We start from the raw sequence: 26,622 nt of genomic DNA on the forward strand, positions 1-26,622 counted from the left end.
ATAAATACTAACGTACACTATGGATGTAAGCGTCTAGGGTTTAAGAAAGATCAACAAATTAAAATAAACATGAAATAAAAATAAAAGAAAAATAAAATAGGGTTTCCGGTGGGACTTGGTATCCTATATTCAGAGTTCAAACTTCAAAGCACGCATATAAACAAAAACAAGCCTCCTCCTTTTCATGAATTTGCAGCTTTCACAAACTTTCAAACGCCGAAATCAAGTTTAAAGCCAAAATAAAAATAAAAATAAGAATTTGATTTGCTACTCAAATTTGTTCTTCAAAACCATTCAAAGAAGATAATTAACTACAAAAGGAAAAGGGAAAAGAAGCCATAACTTTGTTATTGCATGTAAAAGGAGAAACAATGTCGATGGATCTCAATGATTACACTATCATCAAGGAAGGAGAAGCTGAGATTCTTATGCATGCTAAAAATGAAGTCTTTTTCAACAAAACTCAGGTTTCACTTTATTTTATTTTATTGCATCCCTTATTAGAATGTTAATGGATTTTAGTCGATGGTTTAGCCTTTATTTTTATTAAAAGTTTCTCGTTATTGCGACGAATATGCTAATTTAAGGGAAACTAGTTATGGGTTCTCATGAGAAATATGACCTTTTTCTTAATTGAATGAATTGATTGACGGTGAAAAATTGATTGAATTCATTGTTTTTGTGGTTAGAATTTTTTCATGTTATACTTTTAGTTAATTGGAAGCTTTTGGTTTGACTAAAAACTTTTGTATTATTGATGATTTATTGTTGGAAAGACTACTGGCAGGGTCGTTTAAGTTAATCTATTTCTGAAATTTGTAAGCTCTTTTCAATAGTGTGAACTAATGGCGCCGTGATTGGCTAATAGGAAAGGGCGAGAAAAGAAAGGACTGTACAATTTTCTCTCATTAATGCTTTCACTGAATACCTGTATAGTGTATACTCTGTTTTTAGATGCTTTGAGTAGGGTATTGTTTCCTCTTCTGTATAATTGTAGTGTTAGTTGTTTACTGCTTGGTTCTTATTCTCTAGTAGGGATCCTAATTAGTCACTATTAATAATTAGGTTAACAACAGAGACATGTCCATTGCTGTCCTGAGGACATTTATATCAAAACGGAAGCAGGAACATGAGGCATTGTTGTCTAAAAGAAACAAAAAGAACGGTTCTTCATCTGATGTAGAAGATAAACCTAATGACTGTGATATTAATATCGAAAAATCCAATGATCAAGGGCTTGAAGAGAAGCCTAATGAAGATCCATGTACTGCATCTGAAGAACCAGTTAAGATAGAGGGAAAAGTTCGGGGGAAGCTCAAACCACCAAGAGTTCTAGAGGTTATTCCACAATCTTTTGTTTTTCCAATGTAAATATATATGCTTTTACCCCCAACGCTAGTTGTTTCATTTTCCGCATGCCTTTTCTGGTGTTTATATAGGCCTTGTCAGCATCTGGGTTAAGGGCTCTGAGATATGCTCGGGAGGTAGAAGGGATTGGCCAAGTTGTTGCCTTGGATAACGATAAAGGTATTTTGGATGTTATGATATGCTATTTGAAGGATTATTTTGGACCTAGAAGGACCTTCATTTTCTCCCAATCTGATTCCTATGCATTTTCATGCTGTATATTACTATTTGCAAACAGATTTTTCCTATATGGTTTACTTGCTTTTTAGATTTCCCAATATATGTGTCTACTTGCAGGGGCAGTTGAAGCTTGCCAGCGAAACATAAAATTTAATGGTTCTGTAGCATGTTCAAAAGTGGAATCACATCTTGCTGATGCTCGTGTTTACATGCTTACTCACCCAAAAGAATTTGATGTGGTACGGAATCTTTTATTTTATAATAAAGTGACTTTATACGCACATCTTAATCTGCATGTATGCTCAACTGCTGCATAAGTATTTGGTCTGGTATGCTTAAATAAAATTTTGTAGGAAATTTCTGTTTTCTGTAGAAATAGTTCTTGTTATGCATTCATTTTGTCTATACCATTTTATAATTGGTAAAAGAGAAGTGTGTTATTTAATTGGGAATTGGTCAGTTGTTTCTGTTCTTTGTTATCCACATTTCATAATTAATGGGAAACATGTATTATTTCTTGGCCGCACTATTCAAGGGGAGCTCTGCTTATGCTCTTTATTGCTAAATCTGTTTTTTCAGGTTGATCTTGATCCTTATGGTTCACCTTCTGTATTCCTGGACTCAGCAGTTCAATCTGTTGTGGATGGGGGCATGCTGATGTGCACTGCAACTGATATGGCAGTCCTTTGTGGGGGTAATGGGGAGGTTTGCTATTCCAAGTAAGATTGTAGTAGCTTTGCCTTCATTTGAACTATGGTCTTGAATATTTAAGCTCATCCTGTAACTGCATGTGGAAACAGATATGGATCATACCCATTGAGAGGGAAATATTGCCACGAAATGGCTTTGAGGATCCTCCTAGCCTGCATTGAGGTAGTTTGATGTCCTTTCTTTTAGCTTTTGAAACACATGATATAGAAAACAATAATGATGTGTTGCAAAAGGAATGTGGCTTCTAGGACTTCTTTTTTCTTTCACTTGAACTACTTTTAGTTGATGAAGGACATTAGAAAAGATACCTGTAACTATATCACCTTGTCATAGAAATCTGTTCTCCTAAACGATAAGCCAAAAACTTTCTTTTAGAAGTAAATGCCAACAACAATCTTCTTCTTTTCCATAATTTGTATTTCTTCTTTCTTGAATGCAGAGTCATGCGAACCGGTACAAGCGTTATATTGTTCCTGTTCTCTCTGTTCAGATGGACTTTTATGTCCGTGTTTTTGTTCGTGTATACACGTAGGTGGCTTATTCTTTTAATTTAGTTTATTAAGTAATGTTGCTCTCACTTAATGTTGACAGAAGGCTAATTCATTCAATGCAGTTCTGCAAGTGCAATGAAGAATACTCCCCTTAAGCTCTCATATGTCTATCAATGCATTGGTTGCGATTCTTTTCATCTACAGCCTATTGGGAGAACTGTTTCTAAGGTGTGCTTCCTGATTTACCATGCATTTGGTGCTCCTTGTTGTTTTTAACATATACATGGCTTACATCATTTGGGCTTCTACATAGCGGAGTCATAGTGTATGTGCACATGCGAAATCATTAAAATAACATCCTGATGTATGAGCATTTAATTGCTTAGTGTTGCTATTGGTGACATGTTCATGCCTCTAGTTAACTTTTTTTAGATGAAGATGCTTGGTTTCCTTTCTATCTTAATTAATGGAAGCTTGCTTTTAATTTTATTTTTTGAGTATAATTTCAATTTTCAGACATAATTAAAAGAAATGTATCAAAGTTATTTACTGTATGTAATGATGTTTCAAAGATGGGACCATAGCGACATATTTGTGCTTTGTACATCAATGGCTATTATTTTTGACTTGGCTTTATTTTGAATTGCACAATAATTTTATCTTGCATTGACCTTATAATTTCCAGAATACCAGTGTGAGGTATCTCCCAGGCTTTGCACCTGTTGTCCCTCAAGAGTGTAGTGACTGTGGGAAGAAATTTAACATGGGTGGACCTATATGGTCTGCTCCCATCCATGATCAGGATTGGGTAACTAGCATACTAGCAGATGTAAAATCAATGAAGAATTGTTATCCTGCCTATGAACGCATCTCTGCTGTATTGACTACAATTTCGGAGGTATTAATTTTTTTTCCTTGGTAACTTCATTTGGGCTACCCTTTCTCAACCTTAGAACACTAGTTCCTCTCAGGTTTTAGCTGTGTAACTCTGAGCCATCTCATTTTCTATGCTAAACTATAAAAAGTGAGGCTCTATATTGACCATTGACTTGAATATTTCAATCATGAAAGTTCAGCTACAATCTTTTAGGGAAACATGTCATTAGATGTTAGGATGGTTATGTAAATTGTAACAATCAGATGTCGAAAATTCATGCAATATATATGACTAAACCTATTTGAGGAACAAATCTTTTTCTTTTTAGAGATTCTTTTAAGTTTGTTACCTGACTTGCAAGTGCTTTGTAGGAGTTGCCCGATGTTCCTCTCTTTTTGAGTCTGCACAACCTCTGTGCTACACTAAAATGCACTTCCCCATCTGCGGTTATTTTCCGCTCCGCTGTCATCAATGCAGGATATCAAATTTCTGGAACTCATGTAAATCCATTGGGACTAAAATCAGATGCTCCCATGGATGTCATTTGGGACATAATGCGCTGCTGGGTAAGGCTACTTTCTGTTTTTTCTTTATTTCCACCATTTGTGTAGGTGTGCAGGCTGAAGAAAGTACAAGTGACTAAACTTAGATTAAATTGTTGGACTTTTGAACTCCTCAATGGTTCATGCACTAGTGCAGTTAACAGACGTGATTAAATGGTTTCTTAAGTTTTTGTTTTCCCTACAGGTTAAAAATCATCCAGTGAAAGCTCAACCGGCTGATCTGCCTGGAAGTGTGATACTTGCCAAAGAACCAATTCTTCAAGTAAGTTTTTGATGCCACTTTCTTTAGTTGCATGCTTCTTTCCCTATGTATCCACAGTCCTTGTTTCATGTTCATGCATGTGAACACACGCATTCCCTATCTTAAACATGTACAACTTGAGATTGAAGGTGGGAAATGTTGTTTTAATACCCCTCAACTTCTGATTGGCAGGCAAATTTTGCTCGAGCTGTTGCATCCCTTAGCAAGGCACAAGCTAAGAAGGTTGCTCGCTTCCTCCCGAATCCTGAAAGGCACTGGGGGCCAAAGCTTAGGGCAGGTCGCCAAATCACCAGCAAGCACATATCTCTTTTGGGTGAAGAGGCAGTTAATGGATGTCTCAACGATCAAGATAGTGAGCGCGATGCCAAGCGTCAAAAGATTGAAAAGTCCAATGATGCGATTGCAGAATCATAGATTAGGAGGGTAGTCAAGCCAAATTGGTATCATTCTGATTGTTAGTGCCTCGTCATTGCCTAAAATTTATCATAATTTGATAGAGGCTGAAATTCATGGTTGTGCGACTATGATCAGTTTTGCAAAATGTATTCTGTTTGAGAACTAATTTAAATTTTGAAGCAATTTATTGCAGATTTGTGGTTTCTGAAAATCAGATATTAGAATATTTATGTTTTTGTTCACAAGGGGACCAAGCTATAGGGGTAGAATTTAATGACCAGGATAACTGAGGGCTGTTCAAGGAAAACATGTATTCTCTGCAATGCATAATAATATTCAGTTTCACTTGGTTCTATTCATTGTGTTATTTAATCCATAAAATTAACATTTGGGCTATACAATAAGGTTTTTTATCCAAAGCTTTTATTCTTTTCACATGCAAAGTAGTCATCCACCTATCTATATATGGGCTTTTTACTTGTATTATTTTTATTATTATCTTTTCTATAGAAACAGGTTATCGCTTGAAAATCAAGCTAAAAAAAAAATCTGATTCTAAGATGGTAAAACATGCAACAAATGACCACAAAAGTTTCAAAAGTTTTGAAGATAAACATTGCAAAGGCATGTAAGCTGGTAAAATTACGAGTAAAAATATTATTTTATTATTTTAATAGTTTATGTCTTTATAAATTTTAAAAGATTAAATTAATTTTTATCTTTAAAGAAGATTAAAGTGTAATTTTATTATTACTAATTTTAAATTTTATAAATTATAATTCATTTTAAGTATAAATTTAGAATTTATTATTGTAAAAACAAAATGGAAGAACTGCTAATTCAACTAACACATGTTATTCATGTCTGCAACTTCATAACATAAAGTTGATAAATTACATAATATATCCCGCCAAAATCTAGTGAGGAAGAAGATAAAAAAAAAAAAAAACAAAAATTATTGAAGTTCATTTAAACTGTAGGGAAATAATGGTGCAGCTTTGTGTTGAATAGAATCATATATATAATAAATGTGATGTGATGGAAAATTGTCTAAGCCGGTTTCCCATTGGGAACGGATCCTGCAGTAGGAGGGTTGAGCTCATCCCAGGCTTTAATCCAAGTAACCATTGCATCAGCCAGCTTGTCAAAGTAGGGATCAACTTTGCTAAGCTTTTCTTTCACCTGCTTAGCCAGTTCAACATAGCACTTTTGAACAGTGGTGCAGTCTTTTGGAAGCACAGCTTGTTGGAAGAAAGGGATGATCTCTTCTTGCCAGAATATACCCTTGTATTCCTTCCTTAGATTCACAAAGGGGTTGCTGGCTTTGCTGTGATAGATGTATGGTAGACCCGTTTTCACCCCCAATCCCAAATGGTCACATATCACCTACACCATAAACATTCATCAAGCACAACAAACATAAAGCAATGCGAATAACTAAACTCCAATGGGAAACATACCTTGATGCACCAGCCAGCCCACATATCATCGTAGCGACCAATTGGCTGGCCATCTCCCATGAGTCCAAAGTACATGGCAGGGCCAATCAAGTCACGGTCGAAAGCCAGATTCATACCACACATGGGAAACAAGGTGCCCTTTGGGATGGTGAGAACCGCATCAACAAACCTAGTGTTCCTCTCAAGAGGCTTCACAAGCTGGGTTGGTGCATCATAATCTGGGATGTTTAGCCACAGGCCATGAGAAACAGCAGTTGGGACACCCTCACGGAGACTGAATGGATATCCACGGACGAAATCAGCACCCTCTCTGAAGGGGTCATACAAGGTGTTGAAGAAGAAGGGAGTTGATGGACATAGCAGGTTCTTGATGTGTTGTTCAAGTGCATTGACTGCTTTGCCTGATGGGTCCTTAGCAACCTAATCATAAACAAAGATCCATAGTTTGGTATAGTAGGAATGGTGATTTACCTATATTCTTAAAAAGAGACCCCCAAACCCCTCCCTATTCATTATGAACCATTATAGTTAGAATTGTTTGTTTATTACAAGATGAACCTAAAAAGATCAATCCAAGAAAAATCAAAAGTATCTAAATTTCCAAACAGAGCAATGTAAAGATCCATAAGAAAAAAAGAAAATAAAGAGAACTTACAAAGCAGTCATCATCAATGGTAAAAATGTATTTCTTCTTAGACACCATGTAACCAAAACAACGGCAAGCAGAGTCCTTGAAGGAAATGCAAGAAGCCTTGGGACCCAGAATCTTGTTGATATCATTCCTGTTATAAAGCTCATAGTCAAAACCAGGAGGGACCTTGATGGTTTTTGAAGGATCGCCATCTTGAACAATGATGAGATGGTAGGGCTGAAAAAATGGCCTCCACATCTCAAGGAAGTCCAAGTTTCTTATAGTTGGTATCACAATGTCAAGCTCATCTTTCAGCTGAGGCATCACCGGAGCTGCTGCTTGGGTTGCTGTTGCAGGCTCAACCATTATCACTGCTGAAGAAAAAGAAACAAAAGATTTAGGGAGAGTTTTGTTTTTGTTCTTGTTTTTGAGAGAGATTATGTTGGGGATTTGATTGAAAGGGAGAGGTTGTAAGGGAATATTTATGGAGGGAGAATGAGGTTAGGCATGTGAGAAACGAGTGAGTCGGCATGATTGATGGAAGAGGGAGGAGAGACGTGTAAGATATTTGCAGGTAATGACGACTTATTCAATGCCTGTGTTTTAGGCTCTAATCTTGAGCCTATGTCAAATTGGAAAATCAAAATTTTAAAGGCTAAAATTAAAATTTAAAAAGGCCCTTAAATTATTTTATCCTCTATTCTTTTTTTTGTCAAATAAAATGTTGGTTTATATGAAGTTTTATTGTGGTATAAATTTGAAGGAATTTGCAAGCATTTTTACCAAGTTCAATTATTGTTTACTTGAAATAGATGTTAATCCACTTAGTAAATCGTAAATTTGCACCCAACAAACAACAAAGTATATCAAGACTTGCATCGAATCATCTCTCTACCCATTGATGAAATAACATTAGATAATTGTTAAACGTCCATCATCCTCCTTCCCACTCTTTCCACATCAACTTCTAGTTGGATCTAAATAAAAATCTCTTCTCCCCCAATCTACAATCGTGACACGCTCGATTGGATGCCAAATATTTACTAACATATTGCGCATGGACTAATAATGCACACCACTAGAAACTATCCATCTGTTCTTAATCATAGGCAAATGCAGTAGCCACTCCCCTAAATTAATCTGCCATGGCTCCTCCTCCCCATCATCAGTGGTGAGTGCCGAAATATTATCATCCGTATTTTAAAACCAAGAATTAATAAAAAAACAATCTAGGTATAAGAGCAGATTGAAATTCCATTTGTAAATTTTATTAAATTCATGGAACTCAGCATACATACATATATTTATGTATATGTCTACAACTTGTACTTTTACGATAAGAGTGAATTCAGTGCTTAAAATGTTGATGTAGTCTGAAATCTTGTGCCACATCCTCTGCCTGGAATTCACCTTATGGTGTGCAGGCACCTGAAGTTGATCCAGCCTGCAATCACAAAACAAACCACATTTTTTTACTATCTACCTAACTTCGAAGGTCTGCAGATATTTGAGAGTGGGGCTAGACACAAATAATTGAGCTCGAAATAAGTATAAAAATATGGTTCATATTAATCTAAGCACTACATTCGTTTGCAAAATGTAATTTTGACTTACCACACATGCATGAATATCATCACATCCACATAACAGCTTCCCATTCAAAGTATCGACAGCTTGGAATGATCCTCCTCCTTCACTCCTCTGTGCAAACCAAAACAAGAATATTTTCAGGTTTCAAAGAAAATGAGCTGAATCAACAAGAAACAATTAGCAACTTAAAGAGTGAACAAAGGAACCTTGTAATAATCAACAGCAACAAAGTTAGCCCAACGGTTACCAGCAGCCGCATAGCAAGTACGAAGCATGTTAATAAGATCTCCAGAGTTGTCCTCGCATGTCTTCTCTTTGCTTGACATTGAATGAAAGTAATTTACCAATACCAACGACTTAGTCTTGTCGTCTAGACCTGACGACTCTGCCCTGTTCGGGCAACTTCCTGCTTGCATTCCGCCGTCCCCATCTGCCAATTTCGCATTCAACCACTCTGTTATCTCGACTTTTCGCTTTTCCTAAACCATATCGATGTCTAAAACTTAATTAATAATGGATATATATACATATATATATATATGGTTTACATTGATTTTCGACCATGTAGTTCCACTGGTAAGCAATTCCTTCGCTTGCTTCCTTGGACTGAATTGAGGTGAAGACAAGTAGTCTTTGGTTATTAGCCACCATGTCACTGACTAGAGGCCAGTCTTCACCATTTTTGGGCATGTTTGACACTGGAAACCAGTATTTCATCAATCCAGCATCAGTAAACACCTTTGTCAACCCATTTGGACCAACATAATCTTCCAAGATTAATGTAACAATTTCCTCTGTATTTGCCGATAAGAACTCTTCGATTTCCTTCAAATAATCTATAGCTGGTCCCTGGTAGGCCAATCCAAAGGGGAAAAAAAATATGGTGAAACTGAAAAGGGCAATATTTAAGGGTAACTAATAGGGAAAATTAAATTTACAAACGCAGTAATGTCATGACATTGTCCTCCAAATGAATGACACATCCACACATCTCCATCGAAATCATAAGTGTCAAGCATCAATGCCCTGGCTCCATTCTGCAACTCAGCTATAGGCTTATGTTAATCAAATAGAAATTAAAGATCATAGATAGTACTGGAATGTGAATTGGGAAACATACATTGAGCTGATCGGTGATCATGTCTTCTTGATTGGTAAAGGTAACGCGAGGAACTGGGGTATGCAATGGATATCCATCGATGGCATATGCATTGTGGGTCGTCAAGAATGCGTACTTGTTGAAAGGAAGAGAGTTATTCTGTTCACCCCACAAGTAACCGCACGAGAATTAATATGTACACTATAGGAATATAATTGCCAATACACAGTTATAGCTAATATCTAATGAGAGATTTAAATTGCAATTGCAGACGTGTTTTCATTAAAATCATATTTAATTGTAAACTATATTTTTCTTCTAATTTTTATGACTATATAATATTTAATTCTAATTTTTATAACTTATAAATTGAGCAAAGTCCGAAAAACAAACGCGCCTAGCGCAACTTAAACCCAGGCCACACCTAAGGCAGTGAACAGACTTGACCATCAGGTCATCACATAATTATAAATATTTACAATTTTTTTTTGATGTAATCGTAATTTGCTGTTATTTTCTACCAACAAAAAATATTTATAGAAAAATTTTATATTTGATGTATTAATAATGCATAATTGTAAATTGATTAAATTTATTTATCTTTATTAGGTGTTTCACCGATAATGCATTTAATTATATATTCATAATTGAGAATTTAAATTATCTATTAAAATCTTTGGCAGTTAGCACGCGTTGCTTTTGTAAACATTAATAAAAGGGTAAGAAATTGTGGAGGAGAATAAATTTTGGCCTAATTCCCTAAAAGCTTGACATCAATGTCTTGCTCTAGCGGGCTCAACTGAAAGTGAAAGGTCCCTGAATGAGCTACACAAACAAAAGAAGCCTTATCAATTTCATCACTCACCAGAAGCTTGAATTGGTTTGTAACGGTTGATCTTACACATCTTGAACCTGAAAATCCTTGCTGGCAAGCGAAACAATACAGTCCAGCCTCGCAATCTCCATCCGAAGAGCATTCGTCGAGCAGCTGAATATATCAAAACTATAATCATATGCAATTGAAGAACAAAGAAAGGAGTTATGTACATCTTCCATTGAAGACCCTACCTTACACTGTCCATCAGAGCAAGCTGAAGCAATACTTAGAAACGCAGAAATTGCTGTAAGAAGAAGCAAATTCTGATAAAGACTCATTGTTGGAGGTTGAAAGGATATCAAGGTGCAATCCTCGTAAAAGAAGTGGTCTTTATTGGGGACTAAATTTTGGGTTTTTCCTCAGCTTGTTGGCTGAGAAAACTAGGGAAACATTCATGAGAAACAAGGGCATAGAATATATAGGAAAAGCAAGAAAACTGGGAATTAATGAAGGGTTGGCAATCCACTTAAAGACAATGATTTTCATTAAAATTAAATAAGAAACAAGTCAAATGTTTGTAACAATATAATTTTAACTCTAACATGCAACACTCGGGCCAAATGTCTTCCACATGGGACGCGGAAGATACTATTGTGCAATTTCCAATCGATGATTTCAATGGAGGAAAGGGATTTGACTTGCAAAGTTCAAAGATCATTTCCGCTTATAATCTGTTTTAGGTCAAACTTCAAAACAGTCCAAGAAATCCTTGTCTATAGTGAAATTGCGTGTCTGTGCTGCAATCTACCGCTTGGATTGGATTTTGGGGGTGTTTGAAAGAATGGTAAAAGCAAAACATGTAATTTACGGGCTGTGTGTTTCAACTTTGACGCGTGAGTGATGTGTTTGAAGGGGAATGGGATAAATGTTTTGGAATTTCGGTTGAAGAAGATTCCGGCACTGTTATGTTTTTTCATATTTAATAAATAGGGTTAGATTGCATTTTTAATAGAGTTTATAGCATCTATGATCTATCTAATTGCTAATTAAATAATTGTGTGTAAAGTAGTAGGAATAGTTGTTCATCTGAAAGTGGGATAAGGTTGGAGCTAGTTAAAGGGAAACTTAATTGAACGTATATCACACCAATGTCCTCCTTTACATTCCAAACCATGAATGTAGAAGTTGGGAAAAAAGAAGAAGACTACAAGTATTCACCAAACTCCAAAGGAAGAATTGCAATGGCAGCACCATTATTAATAAGAATTTTAATGTTATTTTTTACATTCAAATTAGGGAGGAATGGTTTCAACTGTAGTACATCAATTACAAACCAAATTTAAGAAATCTGCTACCGAGTAATTAAAAGGAGTATGTGATCATTCATAGTAGTGCTTGACGAATACAATATGTTTTTCTTTCCGAGTCAAAAGAGGATTTAGTTGAAGTACCAAAAACACAACAGCATAAAAAGGAAACATAGAAGCACCGCAAAGCTGATTAAAGAAGAAAACTCTCTACTATAAGTTACTACCGTCCAACAAACGTATTTTCTGGTTTAGATCCTTCCTTTGCCATTAGCCTCCCCAGGGATATTAACCAACTGAACATCTCCTGCTTCAAGGCAGCAAATTATCACTAAGATCAAAGATGTTAGCCTTCCTTTTCCATTAACACCTGCACCACAACTTTCATACCCATCAATTCACACACATTCGCATCCATTGTCTGAACAGTTCCCCAAAAACATAACGCAAATGTGACTACTCTCATCCTTTTAAACACCATCAACGCACCAAGATTATGGACATTGAATTTTCAAGAAACCTGGTAAAGCAAGAAACCATGAAATCAATAATGGTACTTGATTGTAATTTGTTGATGTTGATTGTGTGAAAGAGAAGGACAAAGAAAAGGGGGAAGATGGAATTCAATGACGGACGGTTCACAAAGCGAAGTGTTGAGAGTTTAATGAACAAGAAGCGAGTTTTCATATATACATATACTCCAAATAGGTTCCTTCTTCATGAGATGAGTCATGTGATTTTGTTGACACGTGTGTTAGTGTATAACCTTTGAGCCATGTGCCATGATGTGGAACCTAGGATCAAATCGTGATATGAAAGAATGAACTCAAAGTGGTCCTAATGTTAGGCATTCTCTAATGACTTGATGTGCAAGCTTCAATTAATCTTTGAAAAGTTTAGCAGAGAATAGAGATTAAATATTGATAATACGATAGAAAATCAATTAGAGAATGAGAATTAGAAAGTTAGAAGAAAAATTCTCAAGCTAAGGGAACAAATTATATCTTTCTTGAGATGCAAGAAAGCTTGTGGCAAGAAGATCCTTCTAGAGAATTGAAATCTGAAAATTGAAAATGAAAGTAAGAATCAAAGATAAATAAATTTTAGATTTTAATAATATTGAACAAGAAGCAAAAATTGGATGGATTTGTGGAGAGATGAAATGGAATTTGATGAAGTTAGGATGAATGGAGATGGATGAAGTTGGATATATGATATAATCCCCTTTTGATGCTTGGATTCAACACCAACAAAGGACTTCAAACAACCTTTTAATAATCAGGGAAATTGAAGTTACGAAGAATTCTAGCAACAATCATTGACTTGAAATTGCTATCAAGAAATAAATATAGTAAAACCTCTACAAAACAATACTCTTGGGATTCGAAAAAAATATTATTTTATTGAGGATATTAGTTTATTAATAAATGACTATTTTATTAATTTATCGATAAATTAATAATTAATTTAGAAAATATTTCATACTTTATGCATGAGTTTTTTATTATCAAAATCCAATATGTATGTAGGTGCAATGAATCAAAGTTAATTGATTCATTTAACAAAAACAAGAGTTAATTAATTGGTTCATGTAACAAAAAAAAAAAAGAGTTAATGGTTTCAAAATCCAATACGTATATATTCATTGGATAGATTAAAAATTTTAACATGTATTGGAAGACAAAAAGTATAATTCAACGTTTTATGTATTGAAAAGTATGCATGATTGGATTAACTTTTCAAGATTTTGTTTGCTAGTTTGATGCTAGAATGACTGGTAGAAAAGTGTTGCTTATAGTCGACAATTGCCCAGCCCATCCCGGGGTTATTGAAAGCTTGAGAAATTTTGAATTATTCTTTTTGCCTCCAAATTCAACATAAAAAATTCAACCATGTGATGCTAGAATTATTAGAGCAGTTAAAATTTATTATCAACGTAGCTTTATACGTATATATTAATGATGAATATATTCATGTAAAAAAAGGAGTTAATTAATTGGTTCGTGAAACCAAAAAGAAAAAAAGAGTTAACGGTTTCAAAATTCAATAAGAGTTGTCTAGAAAGCACTTTAGTTTTATGTATTGTATATAAAATTTGTATATAAAATTTTCAATATATTTAATGAATTATTATTTTATATTTTCATTGGGCCCTAAGGATTTTTTCTAAAATTATTATCTTATGCATTTAGCGAGATTATTATTTTATCTCTTTAGTCCAAGTCGGGACCGAAAAATTATTATTTAATCGAGATTATTAATTTATCAAATATCCATTTATCTAAGTTTTGCTGTATTGAAAAAAAACTTCCATAGAGTATTTTATTAAAAGGAAAAATTAAAGTTACATAGTTTTTATTTAATTGTACATACCACTACTTGATTAGAAAGCAATTAAATTAGTTGATCCTAAGAAATAAAATAATAAAATAAATTATTTGGAGTGCAAGTTTCGATTAGTAGAAATGGTGGTCAAACTTGTTACAAAACTCTCAAGATTTCTTAATTAGCAAATAAAATATGTAAAGTAGCTCTCCTTTACAATTTATTAAATAAGAGTCCTACTTAGATGCTCTTAACCAACTAATTGATTTAAGGTTTAATATAATATTTGAAACTTGAATTTGACACTTTTCATAATTTGGTACTTGAACTTAATATTTTTTTTAAAAAAATTGATACTTCATCTTTTGAAGGTCCAATTTGATACTTGAACTTAACTCTTTCCTAAATTTGTATCCGAGCTTGTCAAACGTTATACAAATTATTCCAATCTATTTAGGGTGAAGCCAATTATTGTTTTTTTTTTGAGGTAGAATTAAGTTGTATATTTTATGATAGCAAAATATATTTTCACCATTTTAATAGCTTATATATTTATAATTTTAAAAGACTAAATCAAAATTTTTTTATTATTTTTGGGTTCAAAGTGTAATTTTTATATACTAATTTAAAATATTATAAATATTTAACATATATTTGCATAAAATATTAAAATAAAAAGAAAAGTAAAAAAGGATAAAAAGAAAAATTAATTATCATTAATGTTAGGTTTACAATATATCAGAATTATATATATATATATATATATATATTAGAATATGATCTAGTTTATCATTTAATAATAATTAAAATAAATTTATCACTGATTATAAGTTTATTACTTTTAATTAAATAAAAATGAATATAATAATAATTAATAAAGAGTAAATTTTTATTTTTATTTAAAATTCAGTTAATAAAAAAACTTAAGGAGGCTAGTAATTTTCAACTACAGCATAATAAAGTTGTGCTAATTGGTTTGTTAATAGTTCTGAGAATTTTCTAGTTGCACCAATAACCTTTAGGAAACCATGTTGGGGTAGTTTCTTCTTGAAGAAAAGGTCTCAGAATAAAAGAAAAATGTGAAAAAAGTATAGCATTGAAGCATGGGGAAATTGTATGATTTGATGGATTATCTGGCTACTTGTCCCTACACTGTTTACTTGCCTCTAACTCAAACTCTTCCTTCTGAATTCTACGAAAAACTTGGCAACAAAAAATCAAAGCTTTTGAAATCATAATGATTTCCTATGCAGGTGCTTACTGAAAATCAAACCACACATGGGTTTTAAGCAGACAAAAGATAGCGTGAAATTCAACAACACATACACTTGAATATGATTACTTACTGAGCAGACCAGTCCAAACTCAAATACCCTATATTTGTCTTCAATTTTACATGTTACAGATTTCCAAAATAAAGAACAAAGCCAGGCTTCTGGAAATGTCTTGTGTAGTTAAAAGCCTGTAAAAAGTCACCCTCAACGGGGGCCGTTGAGATGTTGTGCTCAGACAACTCTTAAGCCCCCCGCTTTAGCGCAACCTAGCAGTTGCTTCAAGTTATGGAAAGCGAAAAATCCCGATAGAAAATATATATACACACACACACTCAAAATACAAGCACTTAACAACCAGTTGGTAAGCCGTCTTCCTAACTCTTCCAATATTGGAAATGTGAGAAATTTTTCTCTATCTTTCTTAGCACTCAAAACAACACTACCAACTTTTCTTCTTACTAATGATAGCTGCCATTGCAGTGTCGGAAGAAAATTCATAAAGAGTAGTCTGCATTCAGCAATTGTCGGAATATTGCTTCAAACCAGAACCTGAGTCTCGCCATTGCTACAAGTCCATAGAGATGAAGTTTTTCATCTCAGTTTTGTTCCTTTTTGTCCTCTTTTCTTATGCAGGTGCACATTTATTCAGTTCCTACAGCTTTTTTTATTTTTTTTTAATGTTTATTCAATTTCCTTGCATTTAATTTCTTTGCTTTGTTGTTGCAGCTGCATATGATCCTTTGGATCCAAATGGAAATGTAACAATCAAATGGGATATTGTGTCTTGGACGCCTGATGGCTATGTGGTGAGTGCTAAATATGTATCCAGAATCATGTGATTCTGTAAGTTGCACCGATCATAGCTATATATATAATATATCTGAGCTTCTTCTGCCAATGATTATCTTACAGGCAGTGGTTACAATGAACAATTTTCAAATGTATCGACACATCATGAGTCCTGGTTGGACCTTGGGGTGGACATGGGCTAAGAAAGAAGTAATATGGTCCATGGTAGGGGCTCAAACTACTGAGCAAGGTGATTGCTCAAAGTTCAAAGGAAATATACCTCACTGCTGCAAGAAAACCCCCACGGTTGTAGACTTGCTCCCTGGTGTTCCCTACAATCAACAATTTACCAATTGCTGCAAAGGTGGAGTGCTTGCAGCATGGGGTCAAGATCCTCAATCTGCTGTCTCTGCTTTCCAAATTAGTGTTGGATTAGCCGGTACTTCAAACAAGACTGTCAAACTTCCCAAGAACTTCACTTTACTTGGTCCGGGACCAGGTTACACTTGTGGTCCTGCAAAGGTCGTGCCATCGACCACTTTTCTCACCCCAGATCGCCGCCGAAAAACTCAGGCCCTCAGTAAGTCCTTTTTGTCTCACACGATCTGGATTTTACATGATTGTTGCAATTAGATTGATTTGTTTCAATATTCTATGCTACAGTGACATGGAATGTGACCTGCACTTATTCGCAATTTCTAGCTCGGAAAAACCCGAATTGTTGTGTCTCTTTCTCGTCTTTCTACAATGAAACCATCACTCCTTGCCCAACTTGTGCATGTGGATGCCAGAACAAGAACAATTGTGTCAAGTAAGCTGACATTCCATTCCTGGATGCTTAAACTCGATTTACTTACAGAGATCATGAACATCGAAATCTTACAATGAATGCAATGTTTCAGGAGTGATTCCAAGTTTCTTAAAATGGTAGGATTGAACACACCAAGGAAAGATAATGCTCCACTGCTTCAATGCACGCACCACATGTGCCCAGTGCGAGTACACTGGCATGTCAAGCTCAACTACAAAGAGTACTGGCGAGTTAAGGTATCGATCACCAACTTCAACTACCGGATGAACTACACGCTATGGAGCCTTGTTGTCCAGCACCCAAATCTTAACAACGTAACACAAGTTTTCAGCTTCGATTACAAGCCGCTGGTTCCCTATGAATCAATCAGTAAGTTTGTTAACAGCTTTTTGCTTGCATTTATCATCACAGTCTAATTATAAACAGATACTTAAAATCATAGCTATTTTGTTCATGTGCAGATGACACAGGGATGTTCTATGGCATGAAGTACTACAATGACCTGTTGATGGAAGCAGGGCCATTAGGAAATGTTCAATCAGAGGTGCTTCTAAGGAAGGACAAGGATACCTTCACTTTCAAACAGGGATGGGCATTTCCCAGGAAAGTGTATTTCAATGGTGATGAATGCATGCTCCCTCCACCTGATACATACCCATTTCTACCAAACTCTGCCCATCAACACCTATCCTTCACCAGCTTTACATTCATTGCTGCAATGTTTTTCTTATATGTAACCTTATGGTGATCGTTTCTCATGTTGTATGAACACACATGACAGCGAGAAAGTACACAATTTTACAATTTTCGAAATTGTTTCAATGAATCGAAAAAGGGATTTTGTAACAAAATTGTAGCACAATGGAATCTGGGTTTGTCAGCAAAGTTGTATGCGCCCCTTCAAAACAAATATGTCCGTGTATTTCTTAGAGTCGATGGCTATTTTTTTGAAAAATTATATAAAATAAAAAAAAAACACTAAATTATAGATATAATATAAAAATTGTAAAAAGTAATAATAAGTTGAAACAATATTTAAAATTTGTTGAAAATGTTATAAAATTAAAAAGACAGAAAATAAAAACAAACAAAATAGAGAGTTTCGTTAAGTGATACTTTTAAATTGGTTTAATAACAATTTCAATCCTTAATTTTATATCATCTATCAATTTGACTTTGATTATATATAAAATTATAATAATAAAAACTCAAAAATATTTTCTATCAAAAAATATATTAGGTACAACTAAGCCTGACTACTTCAAGGACTAAAATATAACTCTTTTAAGTAGAAATAAGATTTACAACAAAACAATACTAAAATTTTGATTAACGACTTATTTTGTTACCACTGTAGTATAATATGGAGGAAATTCTACAATCAAGATGGCTAAGTACAGAAATGAGCATGCATACAACAGCACAAATGATCAAATCATAGTGAATTAGCTAACCATACATCAAATAGAAAGCACCTTCACCTTGAAATGCGAATCCTATGTTCTATAGTTGAATTGATTCGGTCAAAACTAGTATATCCCAGATGTTATAGAATAAAAATGATTGATGTTCATGCATGTCCAAATAATAACGCCATAGCTGCCAAGAGAGTCACCAACAGACCAAGTGCGGAGGTAAGCTGGTGGGAACTGGCATTAGGCAACCCAGGATAAACATTAGGAGTTGGCATAACACAATTATCTCCATTGAAATAGATCCTTCTCGGAAAAGCCCAACCTTCCTCAAAAGTGAAAGTTGCTTTATCCTTTCGGAAAAGTAACTCTGATTGCACATTACCAAGTGGACCAGCTTCCAAAAGCATATCATTGTAGAATTTAATACCCCATAACATGGCTGTATCGTCTGTTGAATAAAATAAACAAACATAAGCTGCAGAGAGCAAGAAACATATGCAAAAGTGACCAAGATGGATTCAACTTACTTATTGCTGTATATGGTGTTATAGACTTATAGTTAAAGCTGAAACTCTGAGTCAGATTGTCAAAGTTGGGATGTTGCACAACTAAGTTCCACTGTGTATAGTTCATGTTGTAATTGAAATTAGTAATGGTGATCTTAACCCGCCAGTACTCCTTGTAGTTAAGCTTAATATGCCAATGAACTCTCACCGGACACATATGGCTTGTACATCTGACCAAAGGGGTATAGCTGTTAACAAACGGCGCTATATGTGAGGCTTTTGATCTGCACATTAACAACAAAAGGCTTTAGGAAGCAATAAACAAAATAAGATAGAAAACTCCTACAGATAAGTATCTTTTCGGCTGAGCCAACTTACTCCACACAGCTCCCTGGCTGAGAAGTATTTTGGCAGCCGCAAGCACATTTAGAGCACGGTACTATGGTGTCATTACAGAAGGATGAGAAAGAGACACAACAACTAGGTGCTTCCTGAGCTAGGAATTGTGAATATGTGCATGCAACATTCCATGTCACTGTCATAAAGAAGTAGAGTCAATTACAACCATTTATACTGATTCATGTAGGCATTCTACATCTTAATCAAGCAACTTACTCATAGCTTGTGTCTCTCTTCTTCCATCCGGGGTAACAAATCTACTGGGTTTCACAATTTTTGCTGGTCCACAAGTATAACCAGGCCCTGGTGCCTTCAAAGTGAAGTTCACAGGAACTCTTACTGTCTTATTTGTGGTACCGGATTGACCCACACTCAGCTGGAATGAGCTTGCTGCAGTGGCTGGATCTTGTGCCCATGAGTTTAGCACTCCCCCTTTACAGCAATTTGCAATCTGCTGATTGTAAGGAGTTCCAGGCAATAAATCCACAACAGTTGGGTGCTTGTTACAGCAATGTGGAATGTTACCTTTGAATCTTGAACAATCCCCTTGTTCAGTTGTTTCCCCTCCCATCATGCTCCAAATCACCTCCTTCTTAGCCCATGTCCAACCTAGTTTCCACCCTGGTGCTTGTATATGACGGTATTGCTGGAAATTATAAATTGTAACCACTGCCTCCTCATGTCATTATGAAGTTAATCCCATCTTCGTCCAATGCAGACAAATGGTACATCATGCTCTCTAAACCATTGTGTCTTCATTTTTTTCTATGTTAAGCAAAACCAAATTTGTAATATTTTGTAATACAAAGGGAAAAAAAAATACTTACAACATAGCCATCAGACGTCCAGCTCATGATATCCCATTTGATTGTGATATTCCCATTTGGGTCCAGAGGATCATAGGCTTCTGACCATGAAGTAAAAGAGTTAAAAAATATATAAAATAAATACATTTCCAAGGCCTAATCCTAAATTAAGAAATGATGGAGGAAATCTATATCAGACAAGCACTGGTCAGACATACTGAGAGGTCCAAGGTTTCAATTCATATTTTGGCATTCTCTAAACCAATAATGTCATATACATGACAGACCAATGGCATTCACTAGCATGGGAACTAGTGTATTATACCAACTTCTTCAATAGAATCCCATTAACATCGACAACAAGAACACCACAAAAACCATAAAAGAAAGAGCTTTTACACGATTACAGAAACCACATTTCATCAATACAGAAAGAACCAACTTTTTCAAATACAAAAAACCAATAAAATATTTTCAAACTTTGCAAACATAATAAAAATAAAGATTACGCTAACCTGTTGAGGGGAAACTTGAGCAAGAAATCAAGAAGAGAATCAAAAGGCTGAAAGAACACAGCTTGAAGAATGATCTAGTAATGAACAATAAAAGATTAGCCATTTCTTGGTTGGAGAACAGGGAAAACAACACTCTTTGGGATTTTAGGAGTGTTTGACTTTGGTTCAGGATCTGTGATGGACAGGAAAAGAGAGAAAACGCGGAACTGAGTAAGCCCTTTTGTCCGCAAGACATGAGAAGCAAGTTTAAGAACTCTGTTCAAGTATTTGAACACTTTGCAGCACACTGTAAAACTTTTTCTTTAATAATCTGTGTAATGGTAAATCGGCGGCCAATGTTAATCGTTCATTTTAAATTTATTATTTTAATGACTTGTGATAATCCATCCTATCAAATCCAACGAATATCCTATTTGGTTAATCAATAGAAAATTGGAGAAGAGAACTGGTTTGATGGATGATTAGAGCATAGACTCCATGCATCACAGTTGTTTGTGAGGATATTAGAAGATGACGCTTTAAATTATAAATAACAATGTTCCCAATGAAATCAACTCTACTCATATTAATTAATCCTTCAGTAAAAAACAAAAAGCAATAATGCAACTTTATAGAAAAATCATTTTAAAATTTTTTTGTTAAATTATACCAAATGGATGAAAAATTAATTTTATTTGCATTGAATTACTTTTTAAAATTTAAAATGTTTAAAAATATTTTTATAATTTTTATACTTTTAAATAATTTTAATAATTTTAATTTTTAAAATAAATTTTATTTTTTAATTTTTAAAAATAAATTTTATTTTTTAATTTTTAAAAGTTTTAAAGTTAATTAAATGCTAACGTATTATCTACATGACAATCCACATGTCACATCAGTAAAGTTAAAAATATTAATTTTTCATCAATTTTGAATTGATTTGACAAAAATACAAGCATAAAAGATAAAAACAAAAAATAAATAAATGAAAATAATATTTTTATATAATTAAAATGAAATAAAAATTGTCAAATTGAATTTAAATTAGTGGGAAAATTCAAGATATTATTTCAATTTTAAAAATATTAATATATTTATAATTAAGTTTAAATGATAAAAAAAGGCATATTGACTTTAATTAATATATATTGAAATTTTATTCAGGTATGCTTATCATTGAGGTTAACCATGATTTTAAATAAAGAATTTTGGTAAACAAATAATTTTTCAAACTAAACTTTAATTTTAATATGAGATTTTAAATTAATCTAAAATTTTAATTTTGAAAAAGTGATTATCCCACATTAAATCTTCAATTTTACAATATTATATTTAAAATAAAAATTTTATCTACTCAAAAACATTTATGAATAACGATGATAAATATTGTAAAAATATCTTTTAAAACAATTTTATATATCATTTTTTAAATAATCACATTATAAAATTTAATTTTATATATCAGTTTCTAAAATCGCTTTAAATTAACTCCATATAATTGTTATATGTTCAGAAGAGGAGAAGAGATTGAACCTAGGCTAGTTAGTGAAGTTTGACTATAATATAATATATATTCTTTTTAGCATGTTTTAGACAGGATAGGAGATGAAACCGTGACTAGTTACTAGACTTGGATTCTGAGTAGCATGCTCCGGACAACAAATAGATAAACCTAGGAAAGTTTTATTATAATATAATAGTGTAATTGTTAAAAAAACCCTTATCGTTTAAAGATTTTTAGTTTTGTGCTTTTGACCTTTTTTAGATTGACGCCCTCAACGATACGGTTTTTTTACAAATCAACTCAATTTTAGCGAAAAGTGTCAATTAACCATTAATCAAATGTCGATCAACAAAGTAACTTATATGGTGTTCGAGGATGAAGATGACGTGTCAAAATAATTAAATATGAAATTAAACATAAAATAAATAGTTTGTAAAAAATAATTTTAACCCTAAAATTAAAATTTATCGTAGAATCCCTTTAGTCCCAAATCGTAAAATCCTTAAAACTATAACTCTCAAATCGTGAAATCCTTAAAACTCTTACTATAAAAAAAAAGCTTCAACAACCTTCAATCTTCAATAAGCAGTTGGATTGCAAAAAAGATCTCAAAAAAATGAGGGGAGCCAAAAATTGCTACAATTAGGGTAGACTCCGTAACCCGGATTGGAAGGTAAGTGATTTTTTATTAGGAATATTTTTGGGAAAATGTTATGATTTTTGTTTTATTTTTAATTTGGCATAGTTTAGATATTCAAATTTGAAGGGTTTTTGACGACAATCTAGAGTTGCTAATCACAGTTTCAATGGCAAAAAAAAAAAAAAAAAAGGATTTTTAAGTTGCAGTGGTGGTTGAAAATGGTTAACGTTGTCAATTTCCGATGTGATAGTAGGGTAAAAAGAAAAACAATAATTCTAAGCAAAAAGGGTGGATGCCTGTTGTTTACTTTTAGTAATGTCTGCGCGTTAGTCAGTGCACTGAAGCAATCTCTTTGGATTGTTTGATCCAGTGCAGTAGAAACTATAATAAAAGCACTGGAGCTTTATGCGGGCAAATAACCAAAAAAGGCCGTTTTTTTTCAAAATTTACCGAAATGGGCCGGTTTTTTAATTATTTACCGGAATGGGCCATTTTCCGCGAAATCGCGTCCACGTCAGCGCGATGTCAGGGTACGCGCAGGAAATCGCATCCACGTCAGCACAATTTGCTGACGTGGAAGGAAATCGCTCCCTCTAGGACGCGATTTGCTGACGTGGCATGAACAGTGTGTTTTTAGCTTGGAAAACTTTGAAAGGCCATAACTTTTGGCTCGGTTGTCCGATTGAGACGAATTTTTTTTGATTTCGAATAACTTTTTGAGACCTACGCACTGGCAAACCGCCGAAGTTTTCATCGAAAAAGATACTTTTTTGCCCCTAAATTTTGATTTTTTCGGTTTAAAATTGAATTTTGAAACATTCAAATCGTTATTTTCCTCATTTATTTGAAGTAAACACCGGATATTTTTTTACAGAATTATCTTATATCATCCTGTTATAGGTATAAGTCAGCTCATTCCACTTTTGAGAAGTTCCCTAAAATTTTCCATTTTATTCAATTTAGTCCCTAAAACCTAAATAGTCATATTTTCAAATCTAAGCTTCGTTTTTCAATTCAAATTCAATTTCATCCTTCCATAACATTCAAATATTCTTAAATACAAAAATTTCGTGCTAATTTTGAAATAATTACACTTTAGTCCCTATACTCGTAACTAACAAATTATACTTTACAAATTAGTCCCTATTCATCTCTAAGCAGTTTTCCAGCACGTAGATCTCGAAAATTTATTCGAAATAAAAAAAAATTGTCTCAATCGGACAACCGAGCCAAAAGTTATGGCCTTTCAAAGTTTTCCAAGCTAAAAACACACTGACACGTCAGCAAATCGCGTCCTAGAGGGAGCGATTTCCTTCCACGTCAGCAAATCGCACTGACGTGGACGCGATTTCCTGTGTGTACCCTGACATCGCGCTGACGTGGACGCGATTTCGCGGAAAATGGCCCATTCCGGTAAATAATTAAAAAACCGGCCCATTTCGGTAAATTTTGAAAAAAAACGGCCTTTTTTAGTTATTTGCCCGCTTTATGCTCCAGTGAAAATTTTGGACATTTATTGGTTGCTTATTTCCACTTGTATCCTTACTCTTGTTCTCTTTATTATTATTTTTTACTTTTAAATTTAAAATAATAACAAATTTTATTATATATAAATTAATATATATTATCAGTGAGATTTTCATTTTCATGACTGTTGAACTTTAACAGCTTTTATATGATTTATTTTAGTTTTCATTTTAAAATTTTCAAAATTTATTCATTTACTGTAATAACTTTTTATAATTATATAGTAACTAAATAAAATGTTTTAATAAATATATTTTAATTACAAATAAACATTTTAATGAACATATGAATACTTTTAATATTTTATTATATGAATTTATAGATTCACATATTTTAATAATTTCGTAAAAATAAAATAATTTAAATTTTTTATTATATATTATTTCTAATCTAATATTCTAATCATTTTCTATTATCGCTTCATCGCTATAATTGTATTTGAATCTAAACACACTCCACTTATTTTTAATCACATCATTGCAATATTCAATCTCATCATTACAGTAATTAATCTCGTTACCACTTTTTTTTTTTTTTTTAATTTTACAAGAAGTAAAGGCATCCAAACTAAACCTAAATAGATGTTAGATATTCCTATTTTCTTCCGGTTCCAACGAGCTTTGAAATTTGTATAGAAATCAGACGGTCACAGATTTACAAAATCAAATCTTACTTTTCAAGGTTAGGACTAGAAATGTTGAAAAACTTGTATTTCTAATCCAACTTACAAATTTCGTACTCATTTTTCCCGTCTCCTTAAAAACTGTTTCTTTATTTAACTACTATTGAATCTTTAGTATTTTAGATGCAACTATGAAGAACCCTTTGTGTTCTTGTCTACGCTTGTTTGTTTTAAACAAAACTTCCCCTCAACTAAATCGAGGTTCAGAACTACCGGAGGGTTTATGCCGTCATTTTTCACTAGCTGACATCAAAGCCGCCACCAACAACTTCCACCCCAACTCAGTTATTGGTGAAAGTTGTTTTTGGAGTGTCCACAAAGGGACTATTGATAATGGAACCATAGTTGTCAAGCGCTGCCGAAGTGGATCATTTCAAGACGCAGTGAGAGAGCTCCAAAATGAGGTACGGTTTCTTTGCCAGTTGCGCCACCCCCTTCTCGTCTCTCTTATCGGGATTTGCGAAGAGCGAAATGAGATGATCCTCGTGTATGAGTACGTGAGCAGATGGACACTTGCTGATCATCTCTACGGTCAGGGTTATGCACCAGTCCCTTGGAAGAGAAGGCTACAAATATGCATTAGTGCAGCACGAGGACTGCACTACCTTCACACTGGTGCAAAATACGCTCTATTTCACGGTCACATTACGAGCCGAAGCATTCTTGTAACTGAAGAATTGTCTTGTAAGCTTCATGACTTTAGGCTCTCGAGATTGGGTTCCTTTAGCATGTCAAAAGCTTCGAGAGTTCGAAAAGAGTCAAGAATTACGGGTACTTTTGGGTACATGGCTCCGGAGTATGCCATGTATGGGGAACTGACAGAAAAATCTGATGTTTTCTCATTTGGGATCATCTTATACGAAGTTCTTTTAGGCAGAACAGCCTATGATAGCACGCTCCCAAAGCATAAACAACATATACTTAATTGGCTGAAGGAATCCCAAAGGGAAGGAGCCATTTATAATTCCATTGATCCATACCTCAAGGGAAGGATAGCTCCAGAATGTTTGGACAAGTATTTGGATATCGCTTCTAGTTGTGCCCATTATAAGGGAAATGAAAGGCCAGCAATGGGTGAGGTGGTGGTCACACTAGAGCTTGCCTTGGAGCTGCAAGAGAGAACAGAATCCAAAATGGAGGCCATCAATCCTTCTGGTGAATTTATGTATGAAGAATTGTTTTCTGCCTCTGTTTCCGAATTTTGCTTTCCATACGACGATTATGGCAGTAACTCGTAAGGCCTGGATAGCAATGGTTTCCATACGACTATCAGGATCAGAAAGTAATATAGGTTTAGTCTGCCAATTCGATTCCAAAGCACTGTTTCATTGTTGCATGGTCAATATCTATAATCTATAATCTACATCTATTGTAGTCTAATAGTCTACCTAAATTATTTAATACCAAAAAAAGGTCTATATAACCGTAGACAAATCCATGGGTCCACCAGACTTGACTTCAATCGGTTCTAGATGAGGATTTTAAAATTTCATGTTCGACTAACTCAATTCTAATTTAATATAAATAATAAAAATAAATAAATTTATATCTTATTATGAAAATATATAAATAAATATTTTATTAATTTGAATAGTATTATGAAAATATATAAATAAATATTTTATTAATTTAAATAGTTAAATGGTTGGACAAGCC

General features: G+C 33.9%; 6 protein-coding genes across 7 annotated transcripts; 3 read left to right on the forward strand and 3 right to left on the reverse strand.

The window, feature by feature from the left end:
- Window positions 1-93: 93 nt before the first annotated feature.
- On the forward strand, window positions 94-5,098 carry LOC105803527 (probable tRNA (guanine(26)-N(2))-dimethyltransferase 2). Its single transcript, XM_012635756.2, has 12 exons — window positions 94-467; window positions 1,066-1,338; window positions 1,440-1,527; window positions 1,705-1,826; window positions 2,167-2,306; window positions 2,388-2,460; window positions 2,738-2,826; window positions 2,912-3,017; window positions 3,475-3,687; window positions 4,038-4,232; window positions 4,414-4,491; window positions 4,663-5,098. The coding sequence occupies exons 1-12, from the start codon at window positions 372-374 to the stop codon at window positions 4,903-4,905; spliced, it is 1,716 nt and encodes a 571-aa protein (XP_012491210.1). The 5' UTR covers window positions 94-371; the 3' UTR covers window positions 4,906-5,098.
- A 625-nt stretch (window positions 5,099-5,723) lies between these two features.
- Window positions 5,724-7,507, reverse strand: LOC105803529 (UDP-arabinopyranose mutase 1). The gene is made up of 3 exons (XM_012635761.2): window positions 7,003-7,507; window positions 6,348-6,767; window positions 5,724-6,273 (listed from the first exon to the last, which is right to left on the reverse strand). The coding sequence occupies exons 1-3, from the start codon at window positions 7,342-7,344 to the stop codon at window positions 5,938-5,940; spliced, it is 1,098 nt and encodes a 365-aa protein (XP_012491215.1). The 5' UTR covers window positions 7,345-7,507; the 3' UTR covers window positions 5,724-5,937.
- A 707-nt stretch (window positions 7,508-8,214) lies between these two features.
- LOC105803525 (PI-PLC X domain-containing protein At5g67130) lies at window positions 8,215-11,172 on the reverse strand. The gene is made up of 8 exons (XM_012635752.2): window positions 10,736-11,172; window positions 10,533-10,655; window positions 9,689-9,826; window positions 9,507-9,605; window positions 9,117-9,417; window positions 8,775-8,998; window positions 8,593-8,679; window positions 8,215-8,422 (listed from the first exon to the last, which is right to left on the reverse strand). Exons 1-8 carry the CDS (start codon window positions 10,820-10,822, stop codon window positions 8,390-8,392), a joined length of 1,092 nt encoding a protein of 363 aa, XP_012491206.1. The 5' UTR covers window positions 10,823-11,172; the 3' UTR covers window positions 8,215-8,389.
- A 4,476-nt stretch (window positions 11,173-15,648) lies between these two features.
- On the forward strand, window positions 15,649-17,875 carry LOC105803524 (COBRA-like protein 4). Its single transcript, XM_052624051.1, has 7 exons — window positions 15,649-15,787; window positions 15,871-16,023; window positions 16,117-16,196; window positions 16,303-16,759; window positions 16,843-16,990; window positions 17,082-17,359; window positions 17,452-17,875. Exons 2-7 carry the CDS (start codon window positions 15,972-15,974, stop codon window positions 17,736-17,738), a joined length of 1,302 nt encoding a protein of 433 aa, XP_052480011.1. The 5' UTR covers window positions 15,649-15,787; window positions 15,871-15,971; the 3' UTR covers window positions 17,739-17,875.
- A 469-nt stretch (window positions 17,876-18,344) lies between these two features.
- On the reverse strand, window positions 18,345-20,921 carry LOC105801506 (COBRA-like protein 1). Of its 2 annotated transcripts, none has more exons than XM_012632782.2 (6): window positions 20,632-20,921; window positions 20,138-20,217; window positions 19,527-19,983; window positions 19,290-19,446; window positions 18,933-19,195; window positions 18,345-18,853 (listed from the first exon to the last, which is right to left on the reverse strand). In XM_012632782.2, the coding sequence occupies exons 1-6, from the start codon at window positions 20,864-20,866 to the stop codon at window positions 18,561-18,563; spliced, it is 1,485 nt and encodes a 494-aa protein (XP_012488236.1). In that variant the 5' UTR covers window positions 20,867-20,921; the 3' UTR covers window positions 18,345-18,560. The 2 variants fall into 2 exon arrangements, with proteins under 2 accessions (XP_012488236.1, XP_052480012.1); XM_052624052.1 differs by having other exon boundaries at window positions 19,527-20,063; window positions 20,632-20,920.
- Window positions 20,922-25,097: 4,176 nt separating this feature from the next.
- On the forward strand, window positions 25,098-26,204 carry LOC105803521 (receptor-like protein kinase FERONIA). The gene has a single exon (XM_012635750.2). The coding sequence runs from the start codon at window positions 25,098-25,100 to the stop codon at window positions 26,202-26,204; it is 1,107 nt and encodes a 368-aa protein (XP_012491204.1).
- The last annotated feature ends 418 nt before the right edge of the window (window positions 26,205-26,622 follow it).

Source organism: Gossypium raimondii, chromosome 11 (assembly GCF_025698545.1).
Source record: "Gossypium raimondii isolate GPD5lz chromosome 11, ASM2569854v1, whole genome shotgun sequence".
NCBI classification, from domain to species: domain Eukaryota; kingdom Viridiplantae; phylum Streptophyta; class Magnoliopsida; order Malvales; family Malvaceae; genus Gossypium; species Gossypium raimondii.